Genomic DNA, 12,416 nt, shown 5'->3' on the forward strand with positions numbered 1-12,416 from the left:
TAATACCGTTATAATGCATTGTAAGACTTTCTACGAACATGTATGATGCTCTTATAATTTCCCATATCATCCCTCCTAACTAAATCACTGCCACCTTGAGTCAATAAAACACTTGCTATAAACATATAAGATGACAAAGACTCATGCTTACAAGTAATAAACAAGTAATAAAGCATTAGGCTTTAAGTAAAGTTTTACAGAAATATAGTTTGGAGACAGAGGGGCAGGTACAACTGCAAGAACTGGGGGGAAAAACTATGCTTTCAAATGGCCGATTGAACTTGGGGATACAACTTTGTGACAGAATGTTGATGTGTCTTTAATTGATCTCTGTCTCGCAATCAAGTGACATTTCTGTGCATGGGGATTCATTTGTTATCTGTAAATAACAAAATGGCGACTGGAAGTGCAATACAGACAATTTTCCTAAAGGGAGCCTATTGTTTCCCAGAGGATGCAGTAAGCTCATACATTGTTTCGAATTGTCTTCTATTATCTGAGAGACAAAGATACCACATTGTGTGATGGAGCAGACAGATAATGATGATGGACAAATTGACTGAGGAAACCGGGGGGAGATGGATGCACTTGAAGCGATGTACTCTCTCTCGCTCTTTTTTCTCTCTCTTTCCTTCTTTCTCTCCCTGTCGCCGTCTTTCCACCTCTGAATCTCCCCCCCCTCTCTCTCTCCCTCTGATTTTCTCTCTGATTCTCTTTCTGTTTCTGATTCTCTCTGAGTCTCTTTCTCTGTTACCTTCCTCCTAGGAACCATGTTGTCCTTGTTGTTGCTGCCCACTGCGTTCCTGGCGGCTGGCAGAAAGGGAATCCTACTTATCTTCTTGTTCTGCTCGCGGATCACATTTGAATACAGCTTCTGTCGTCTCATTTTCTCGGCCTGAGCCACGTTGTGAATCAACAGAGAAAGAAAGAGAGGGAGATTACAAAAGAGTGGGTTTAATTAACTGAGCCATTTCTCCCTTAAGGCCCTATTCTCTTTGTGTATACCTCGGCGGAGCCTCTCCACACCGCCCGACAAAATCAAATACAACAAACCATTCAGAAGGCCTATCAACATTTACACATATCATTCACTAATAGGGCCGACCCTAGAGACAGAGACAGCCTCAATCTAGTGCAAATTGGCCATACATGCTCACTTTTTACTCTCAGGGATTAACAAAAGATACATCAGACCCCAAATACCATTCAACCTTCCAGGGCTACTCTCATTTGCTTTGTGATTCCAATTGAATCTGTTCAGAACGAGACAAGTCTTTAATGAGAAACAGGGACAGAGGGGCGGGATATAATGGAAGCACAAAGAGGCCATTGAAGATCATCAGCTGAATAAAATGAAGCGGGTAAATGGATTTATGAAGCATCTAATCATTACCGTTGTCTGTTTGAGACCTACATTCCTTTTTTTTTAACAAACACATTTTTTTTTACAAACACTAAAAAACTTAAGATTTAAGATTGCTGAATAAAAAAAGTATCCCGAGTGGCGCAGCGGTCAAGACACTGCATTTCAGTACAAGAGGTGTCATTACAGTCCCTGGTTTGAATCCAGGCTGTGATTGGGAGTCCCATAGGGCGGTGCACAATTGGCCCAGCGTCATCCATGTTGGGTCATTGTAAATAATGTTATTAACTGACTTGCCTAGTTAAATAAAGTAAAGCATAGGGTACAGAATTGCTGGAAGCCATAGGAACATATTATTATTTGGTATGACAATTGGTTTTAAGGTAAGCAGAGGCACTTACTGTAATTTCTGTGGTGGTGTAATCAGGCCCAAGGCCTCCAAGATAAACGTCCTGCTTCAGCTGCTTATAGTCCTTCAGGGTGTAGGCCTAGGACAATACACACACACAAACACGCTACATATTATTAGATAATACTTATTATTAAGGCATGGAATGACATAAACACACATTAAACTTTATATGGAAATGATGCCTACCTAAGTACAGAAATATCTATATTTTGCCAATAAACAGGTTGTTGATAAATGCCTGTATGTTTGGGTCTTTTGGTATTAAGGGGTGTTTGTATTGCACCCTGGGGAGTGGAGTCCCAGGGACAGGTTGACAGAGAGATTCTCTCTTCTAGGCAGAGAGACGAGGAAGCACCTTAATCCGCAATGTATTTCTGAGGTGCACTCGAGCAGCAATCCACAAACTGCCCCGGACAATAGGGGACTAATCATTCCAGATCGGACTGGCTCCTTTTAGGGGCTTAGGCCACTTTGGAATTAGCCATTGGTCATGGAGATGGCTTCCTGTTGAGTTTTTTTTCTTTCTTTTCAACCCCCTCCCATCTGCTTTCACATTTTTTGATACCCTCCACATTGGGGTGTTTACAAATCTACCCTGTAATCTTGTCAGACATGATGGCGAACATGGCAAAGTGGGGATATAGGAAGAAGAAAGGGGCAGGGGAAAGGCTAGTGGGGATACAGGGAAAGGGGCAGGGGAGAGGCTAGTGGGGATACAGGGAAAGCAAAGAGGCAGTGGAGAGGCTAGTGGGGATACAGAGAGAGGAAAGGGGCAGAGTATTTGGTATTTTGGGTATTTCGTCCCCTTGGAATGAGCGCAACCAAAACAAAACTCATCTCCAAAATTGAATAATGTGCAGTCAAAATAAATTGTGAGCCAGGGCAACACATTGGCTAAAGGCAAAACACAAAACTCACTGACCGCACACCCTTGAGAGACAATCAGCAACCAAGTTGTCCTTCCCACGGACATGTCTGGTTTCCAGGGGAAACGCCTGCAATAGCCGTAGTAACTTTCCTCTCGTTAGGAAAGTTACCACCTCACTGTGGAGCTTCTCTCTCTTTTAAGGGTTCACTCGGTAGGCATGTTGTTAAAAAAAAATCACAATGGGGAAGGGCCTGAAAAGCGAGCCTGCAACGGTGACCCCAGAACGGGCAACAAAACCAGAACTTGGTCACACCGACATCGAAATTGCAGTTTTGGGCATTCCGATTGTACCAAATTTTTATTTTTGTTTGTACCCTCTCCAGATTCTCACTGGCAAACTCACAGACGAGATGCAATCTGTATCAAAAAGCGCTAACGTGCTCCAACAGATTTGTTTTTGTTTTTAACGTGTCGCCCTGCAACAACCTCTCTCTCAGCAAACTCAAAGGACCTCTGACATGATATCCAAACAGCACAAGAGGGACCCCTTCATCCCAGTCTTCCTCAAACTCAAAGCAGGAAGCTCTCAACATAGACTTAAAGGTCTGATGAAATCTCTCAAGAGCACCTTGAGACTCTGGGTGGTAGGTACTAGAGGGGCAATGGGTTACACCCAACTGTTGTAGCATTTGCTGGAATACCTTTGACATGAAATTCGAACCTTGGTCCGACTGCACTGCGGAAGTCCATACGTTGAAACATTTTCGCCAGGTCCTTAACAATACTGGGAACTGTGATTTTCCTCAATGGAATGGCCTCAAGGAAATGAGTGTCAGCACATATTATGGTTAAGAGAAACTGGTTACCACTCTTGGCTTTGGGCAAAGGACCAACACAGAGTACCAGAATCCTGTTGAAAGGTTTGTCAAAAGCAGGAAGAGGCAGCAAAGGTGCAACCGGTACAGCATGGTTCGGTTTACCCATCTCCTGGCAAACACGACAGGATTTACAGTAAGCCAGATGGCCTGCCATACTACCATCGTGAGCCAGCCTCAGTATCTCTTGTTGAAGCGTAACTGGAACGACAATTTGAGATACACTAGGCCAATCGTTTTTCCCGAAGTGGTGCAAGAACGCCATTTCCTCATTAAAACACCATCTCTGTCAAAGCAACCCACATAAACTTAATCAAACTCCTCCATTGGATGTATCTCAGCAAAAAGAGGGGAGAGGGAAACATCTTTAATCTGTTCTGCAATCTGCTGCTTCCTAGACAACCCTCTCTTCCTTCAGTGATCCTACAAACTCACTTACCTTTGGGGTTTTCAAAGGAGAGTTCAACTCAGGAGGTTTAGCTAAATCAGGATCACCCATAAACGTCTCGGACAAATCAACCATGGTAGGATCGCTGACATCCTCCTCCACACTAGACTTGCTCCCGGTGACTTTCTTAGACATAGCACGTGTAACAGCAGGGATCAAGTTCATGGCTTTTTTTATTAGCCTGTGTGTTTATGCAGCTTTCAAAAATGATTCCACCAATCGTATAACCCCTCTAGGTGGATGTCAGTGACAGAAACGCTACCACAAAAGTGTATTTTGAACACTCAAATATTTGGGCACAGCAGAGCTTCAGAGAGGTGACTAGAGCTACTACCATACTCATGGGAAACAAAATCCCATTACGTTCCACTGCAAAAATGTCTCTCAAACAGAAGGTGGAACTAACAGAGTCACTGACCAACAAACAAATCGAAGGGTTCTGAAAGACACTCATGGAGGTGTCCACTGAAAGTTCACTAGCAACAACTGGAACTTAAAAGACACCCACCATGGGCCCACTAAATTTGCCCAAAAAGAGGCAAACAAAAGAAAAACCTACACCAAAATTAAAGACAGGAAGCAAACCAAAAAGATGGCATAAAACAAAATCAGGGAAATCAGATAAAGAATTGTTTGTCTAGAAATCAAAATTGGGAAATCCATTTAATGATGTTAACCCTCCGCATCTATCAAGAAAACTGGAGCACTGGGCCAGCCACTATTAAATAGCACCAGGGCTAGCACAGGTGCAACACCTTCCCACCTTTCCACTAAAGTCCAACCTCAAAACATAAATGGAAAAGCCAAAGCCTGTAACAGTAATCACGTGATAAAAGTAATTTTCTCCAATTAATTGGTACCTTAAAAATAATCAGTAGAACATCTATTTAAGTTACCTACTAAATAAAAATTGTAGGCTACGTTATAACATTAACTGAGTGTTTTGTCTTAGAAAGCGAATGTCTACTACTGTATGTGGATGTCTCTAGTCTGTGCTACACTACCTTATGGGAGCAGGGCTGACTTTCTCTGTTCCTCAATGGGACACACCTGCAGGGCTCAAGATGGCCAACGAAAGAGGCCGTCATTGCATGTAAATGGATGTCTTTAGCCACCCCTTGCCTCCCTCTCTCTTTTATTCACCTTATTCTCTTACAAGTCTCAAAATGGTTGTTTTAACTCATCATCTCAATGCTATTAAGTGCATCTTACAGGCATTAGAAAATTAACCTGATGTAAAGGAGAACGTGAGAATGTCATCTCTTCCATCAAAGAGTATTGTTTGTGTGACTTGTGCAATGCTGATTATGCCCTTTGAGATTAGATAAATGGCTGTCATGTAATTAGCCCGTTAACTGTATTGAGAAAGGTAACCATGCCTTGGCTTGTTAGTGTGGCAATTAAAGATTAACACACACATAGTGTGCTAAAGTTAACACACACAGGTGCACACACACAGGTGCACACACACACACCTTGTAAATTACTCTCTCTTTCAGTTGTTTCTCTCTCCTCATCTGTGCCAGGTAGGCCTCAGAGCTGCTTCTCTGCATGGAGGTGAATCTCTCTGCAGCTCTGTCATGGCCTAGCTCAGTGTCTCCCGTCGTTCTTTTACCTATAGGGGGCAGCACTGTGTAGGAGCAGGAGGAGTATTTTGTCTCGGCGGTGTAAGTAGACCTGTGACTATCCTCATCATCATACTGCAGGACAATGTGGTTTTCACGCTGCAATGGGGCGTTCTCCTGGTGCCAGAGATGCGGTGGTTCTCTGCTGCCCTGGCAGAGAGGGGGCATCCCTGGGAAGCCCTGACTGCTGCGAGAGCCCCGACCTGGACACAGTGGAGACACATCAGCCTGTGGAACCAAAGCCAGCTGTAATGAACCGTGGTCTTGGGGACAGGGGTGAGGGCCTGGGTGGGAGTAAGGGTTTACCAGGATGGTGTTCCTAAGTGGTACATTGGCGTTAGGGCTGTATCCGTCTATAGACTGTGGCTTCCTTTGGGGGCTGGGGCCACTACAGGGCTTGGGTATGGTGAGAACGGCGTCCTGGTGATTGCAGTGCATAAAAGCGAGGAACTTGGACAAGGTGTTGATGTTGAGGTGGACGGTCTGGGACTGTGTTAAGGGGATGCATTGGGGCTGGTGTGGCTGGGTGTCCAGTATGCTAGACTGGGAATTTGTGTCACTGAGTGCCTGGAGGTGGGGTGAGTGCTGGGGTTGGTGGTGGGGGTGGGAGTGAGCCTGGGTCCTGGCTGCAGGTCTGGTGGTGTCGGTGGGGGGGCTCAGGTAGCAGTCTCTTGGCCTGGCTTTGACCCCCTGAGCCAGGAGTCTCTTCTCACTGGGGGGTTTGGGATTCACTCTCTGCTGAGCTTGCTTTTCTTTGGAGATCTGAGTTACCTGTGAGTAGGGGTTGGAAAAACAGAACTCACATTTAGAATAACAGCAACCAACAGGCTAACAGCAATATGATCAACTCAACACTGACAATAAGGAAAACAAAAGATACAAGTTCAATATCAATGATGTAGGTAATGGAGGTCAAACAAGTTGTGAAAATCAGGACTTCCTGCATTGGTTAAAATATACTAACACTTGATTGATGAGTCACATGTAATACATCTAACAAGGACCCTATTTAACAAAGGAAAATAGGGTAATAACCAAATATTTAAGAGCAGGAGGATGCCAATGTACTGGAAATGTTCTTTCATTGACAAGATATCATATGAAATACGCTTTGGAAAAAGACATCAGAATGTACTTCCCATGATTGAGAAACACCAAAAAAATACACTTAAAATGTTTATTATAAAACATACAATTCTAAATTTGTGAACAACCTAAGTCTGATGTGCTCCTTAACTCAACGTATCAGTGGGACGATGGCTGGAAGATTTTACCCACAATGTGGAAGAAATACCCCTCTTTCCTTATGTAACTGATGCTTTGTGGCTATTGTTATGACCAGAGAGGGCCTTTCATGTTATGTTGGAGATTCTCGTAGCATGGCCCTCCCAAATTATTTTGCCGGGCTCCGAGGCAATGTGCCTCAGAATCTATTGCCTCTGATTTAGCAAACACCAACTTCCCCTCATTCTAATGGGAAAATATTTACACTCCTCTCCTCTACCAAGGCAACATTAGGGTGACCGCTCAAGTGCTCAAAATAATGATGTTTCTCCATTGCCCTCACCTTTTCCTGTCTGTAGAGGCTTCAGTTTCAGGACAGTTTTTGGGCGAAGGCCAAAAATGCCTCGACAACTCTATCAGACATAGATTGGGTCCATTGCGGGGGTAAAATTAAAATCCCAGGTGACAGTAGTGAACCCAAAAAGAGCAGAAAGCCCCTCGCTAGCAGTTATGCGTTATAAGGCAATTGGGCAAAAACACACAGGAGAAAGTGAATGAGATCATAACATGAAAAGGAGTGGAGAGGGTCCCACCTTGAGTTGCTGGGTTTTCTGGAGCCACCTCAGCTCCGGGTCTGAATTGTCCCCTTGGCTTTCCTCCTCCTGGTTCCCACCAATGGTAATCTCCTCTGTAGTATCGCAAACCTTTGGATAGAAAAAGAGGAGAGTGGAGCAAAAAGTGTCATTCAAAATGAATGAGCTGCTCATGGAACAGATTGAAAGACTTCAGGAAAATGTTGCTAAAAGCTGAGTTTGCTGTCTAACACTTGTATGAAAGCCTACATCGTTTGCATAAGAGGAAAGCAAATTGGAGGTAAATATTTCACAGCACAATTAACTGAGTTAAACAATGACAGTCCAGTCAGGGGCACAATACTCAAAACTGTCCAATATATACAGTGCCTTGCGAAAGTATTCGGCCCCCTTGAACTTTGCGACCTTTTGCCACATTTCAGGCTTCAAACATAAAGATATAAAACTGTATTTTTTTGTGAAGAATCAACAACAAGTGGGACACAATCATGAAGTGGAACGACATTTATTGGATATTTCAAACTTTTTTAACAACTCAAAAACTGAAAAATTGGGCGTGCAAAATTATTCAGCCCCCTTAAGTTAATACTTTGTAGCGCCACCTTTTGCTGTGATTACAGCTGTAAGTCGCTTGGGGTATGTCTCTATCAGTTTTGCACATCGAGAGACTGACATTTTTTCCCATTCCTCCTTGCAAAACAGCTCGAGCTCAGTGAGGTTGGATGGAGAGCATTTGTGAACAGCAGTTTTCAGTTCTTTCCACAGATTCTCGATTGGATTCAGGTCTGGACTTTGACTTGGCCATTCTAACACCTGGATATGTTTATTTTTGAACCATTCCATTGTAGATTTTGCTTTATGTTTTGGATCATTGTCTTGTTGGAAGACAAATCTCCGTCCCAGTCTCAGGTCTTTTGCAGACTCCATCAGGTTTTCTTCCAGAATGGTCCTGTATTTGGCTCCATCCATCTTCCCATCAATTTTAACCATCTTCCCTGTCCCTGCTGAAGAAAAGCAGGCCCAAACCATGATGCTGCCACCACCATGTTTGACAGTGGGGATGGTGTGTTCAGGGTGATGAGCTGTGTTGCTTTTACGCCAAACATAACGTTTTGCATTGTTGCCAAAAAGTTCAATTTTGGTTTCATCTGACCAGAGCACCTTCTTCCACATGTTTGGTGTGTCTCCCAGGTGGCTTGTGGCAAACTTTAAACTACACTTTTTATGGATATCTTTAAGAAATGGCTTTCTTCTTGCCACTCTTCCATAAAGGCCAGATTTGTGCAATATACGACTGATTGTTGTCCTATGGACAGAGTCTCCCACCTCAGCTGTAGATCTCTGCAGTTCATCCAGAGTGATCATGGGCCTCTTGGCTGCATCTCTGATCAGTCTTCTCCTTGTATGAGCTGAAAGTTTAGAGGGACGGCCAGGTCTTGGTAGATTTGCAGTGGTCTGATACACCTTCCATTTCAATATTATCGCTTGCACAGTGCTCCTTGGGATGTTTAAAGCTTGGGAAATCTTTTTGTATCCAAATCCGGCTTTAAACTTCTTCACAACAGTATCTCGGACCTGCCTGGTGTGTTCCTTGTTCTTCATGATGCTCTCTGCGCTTTTAACGGACCTCTGAGACTATCACAGTGCAGGTGCATTTATACGGAGACTTGATTACACACAGGTGGATTGTATTTATCATCATTAGTCATTTAGGTCAACATTGGATCATTCAGAGATCCTCACTGAACTTCTGGAGAGAGTTTGCTGCACTGAAAGTAAAGGGGCTGAATAATTTTGCACGCCCAATTTTTCAGTTTTTGATTTGTTAAAAAAGTTTGAAATATCCAATAAATGTCGTTCCACTTCATGATTGTGTCCCACTTGTTGTTGATTCTTCACAAAAAAATACAGTTTTATATCTTTATGTTTGAAGCCTGAAATGTGGCAAAAGGTCGCAAAGTTCAAGGGGGCCGAATACTTTCGCAAGGCACTGTATAGTGCCTTCAAAAAGTATTCAAACCCCTTGAGTTTTTCCACATTTTGTTATTCTAAAATTGATTAAATTGTTTTTTCCCCACTCATCAATCTACACACAATACCCAATAATGACAAAGCAAAAACAGTTTTTTTTTGTGCAAATTTATTTAAAATAAAAAACTTAAATATTACATTTACATAAGTATTCAGACCCTTTAGTCAGTACTTTGTTGAAGCACTTTTGGCAGCGATTACAGCATTGAGTCTTGGCACACCTGTATTTGGGGAGTTTCTCCCATTCTTCTCAGCAGATCCTCTCAAACTGTCAGGTTGGATGGGGAGCATTACTGCACAGCAATTTTCAGGTTTCTCCAGAGATGTTTGATCAGGTTTAAGTATGGGCTCTGACTGGGCCACTCAAGGACATTCAAAGACTTGTCCCGAAGCCACTCCTGCGTTGTCTTGGCTGTGTGCTTAGGGTCGTTCTCCTGTTGGAAGGTGAACCTTTGCCCCAGTCTGAGGTCCTGAGCACTCTGGAGCAGGTTTTCATCAAGGATCTCTATGTACTTTGCTCCGTTCATCTTTGCCATGATCCTGACTTTATATAGAGAGGTGTGTGCCTTTCCAAATCATGTCCAATTAATTGAATTTATCACAGGTGGACTCCAATCAAGTTGTAGAAACATCTCAAGGATGATCAATGGAAACAGGATGCACCTGAGCTCAATTTCGAGTCTCATAACAAAGGGTCTGAAAACGTATGTAACTAAGATATTTATGCTTTTCTTTGTAATAAATTTGCAAACATTTCGAAAAACTTGTTTTCGCTTTGTCATTATAGGGTATTGTGTGTAGATTGCTGAGGATTTGTTATTTTTTTAAATCCATTTTAGAATAAGGCTGTAATGTAACAAAATGTGGAAAAAGTCAAGGAGTCTGAATACTTTACGAAGGCACTGTATCTTATTTTCCACAAATAATGACAACAGTCAAAATAAAAATATTATTTTGAGAGGAGGCCTTTTGAGGACACTAAACTGCAGGCTTAAAAAAAAGATAGTACTAATGTTTCCCCTAACCACCAAAACTACTCTGCTCTGTCAAATCTGTAGCATAGGTGTAACCTATATTTTTTTCAAGTAGCCTGCCTTACAATCAATTCCCTCACGTTTTGGCCTAAGCTCCACAAACCCTCACATCCATTCTCTTTCATTTTGTACTGTAATGCACCATTTTTGAGAGAGAAATGTATTCAGCTAATGTCGTAATGAAAATCATTTAGTTAACTTGGGTCCCTCACTCTGCGTCCTGAGGACAATCTGAGAGGATCAATGGTATTGACAGGTTGAGGAGTTTCTCGTTAAATGCCACTAATTCTGGGAGAGTGAATAGGCGAAGGTCAGAGAGAGTGAGTGGATGGAGTTGTAATATATCCATCAATAAGTGTGGCATCAAACTGTTCTGTCTATCTGCTGAAAGGCCAGGTATACGGGGAGCTGGGCTGATAACCCAATGCAGTGTCCTCCCTATCTGGGCAAGAAGGCACACAGATGATAGCTAAGCGGTGGCAAAAGCAGAGCCGGTGTTGTAGTACAAAGGTAATGAAAGAAGTAACTGAATAATACTATTTTGGTAAGAAGACTGACATTTTAGAATTACTATCATGGTGGGATTTGGTTCATGTGATGTTATGGCCTATTCATCAAAAAAATGGCTGCCAAAAAATTGAAATAGGTTTTATGAGCAGTAGCATAACTTCTCAATGTGAAACTAGAGAAAACTAGGCTTATATCGTATCATTACCATTTCAATGTCAAATGGCAGAAAAACTATTCCGCTTAAATACTGACATTTGAGGGGTGGTTTTGTAACTAAGTTAGGTGTTGATTATTTGTCACATAGAACTTAAGGTGATCCTGACAGTGTCCAGATCATATACAGTGGGACAAAAAAGTATTTAGTCAGCCACCAATTGTGCAAGTTCTCCCACTTAAAAAGATGAGAGAGGCCTGTAATTTTCATCATAGGTACACTTCAACTATGACAGACAAAATGAGAAAAAATCCAGAAAATCACATTGTAGGATTTTTAATGCATTTATTTGCAAATTATGGTGGAAAATAAGTATTTGGTCACCTACAAACAAGCAAGATTTCTGGCTCTCACAGACCTGTAACTTCTTCTTAAAGAGGCTCCTCTGTCCTCCACTCGTTACCTGTATTAATGGCACCTGTTTGAACTTGTTATCAGTTTAAAAGACACCTGTCCACAACCTCAAACAGTCACACTCCAAACTCCACTATGGCCAAGACCAAAGAGTTTTCAAAAGACACCAGAAACAAAATTGTAGACTTGCACCAGGCTGGGAAGACTGAATCTGCAATAGGTAAGCAGCTTGGTTTGAAGAAATCAACTGTGGGAGCAGTTATTAGGAAATGGAAGACATACAAGACCACTGATAATCTCCCTCGATCTGGGGTTCCACGCAAGATCTCACCACGTGGGGTCAAAATGATCACAAGAACGGTGAGCAAAAATCCCAGAACCACACGGGGGGACCTAGTGAATGTCTTGCAGAGAGCTGGGACCAAAGTAACAAAGCCTACAAACAGTAACACACTACGCCGCCAGGTACTCAAATCCTGCAATGCCAGACGTGTCCCCCTGCTTAAGCCAGTACATGTCCAGGCCCGTCTAAAGTTTGCTAGAGAGCATTTGGATGATCCAGAAGAAGATTGGGAGAATGTCATATGGTCAGATGAAACCAAAATAGAACTTTTGGGTAAAAACTCAACTTGTCGTGTTTGGAGGACAAAGAATGCATCCAAAGAACACCATAACTACGGTGAAGCATGGGGGTGGAAACATCATGCTTTGGGGCTGTTTTTCTGCAAAGGGACCAGGACGACTGATCGGTGTAAAGGAAAGAATGAATGGGGCCATGTATCGTGAAATTTTGAATGAAAACCTCCTTCCATCAGCAAGGGCATTGAAGATAAAACTTGGCTGGGTCTTTCAGCATGACAATGAT

General features: G+C 42.6%; 1 protein-coding gene across 2 annotated transcripts in view; it reads right to left on the reverse strand.

Moving 5' to 3' along the window:
• The window catches only part of jhy (junctional cadherin complex regulator), a 33,478-nt gene that overhangs the window by 1,195 nt on the left and 19,867 nt on the right, over positions 1 to 12,416 (reverse strand). For both annotated transcript variants that reach the window (XM_042309805.1, XM_024394985.2), the window contains exons 3-6: positions 7,409 to 7,519; positions 5,442 to 6,362; positions 1,765 to 1,851; positions 755 to 895 (exon numbers count right to left, since the gene is read on the reverse strand). In XM_042309805.1, the coding sequence (XP_042165739.1) occupies positions 755 to 895; positions 1,765 to 1,851; positions 5,442 to 6,362; positions 7,409 to 7,519 (1,260 nt within the window). The remainder of the gene's footprint in view (positions 1 to 754; positions 896 to 1,764; positions 1,852 to 5,441; positions 6,363 to 7,408; positions 7,520 to 12,416) is intronic.

The sequence above is a fragment of the Oncorhynchus tshawytscha genome, linkage group LG30 (genome assembly GCF_018296145.1).
Source record: "Oncorhynchus tshawytscha isolate Ot180627B linkage group LG30, Otsh_v2.0, whole genome shotgun sequence".
Lineage (NCBI taxonomy): Eukaryota > Metazoa > Chordata > Actinopteri > Salmoniformes > Salmonidae > Oncorhynchus > Oncorhynchus tshawytscha.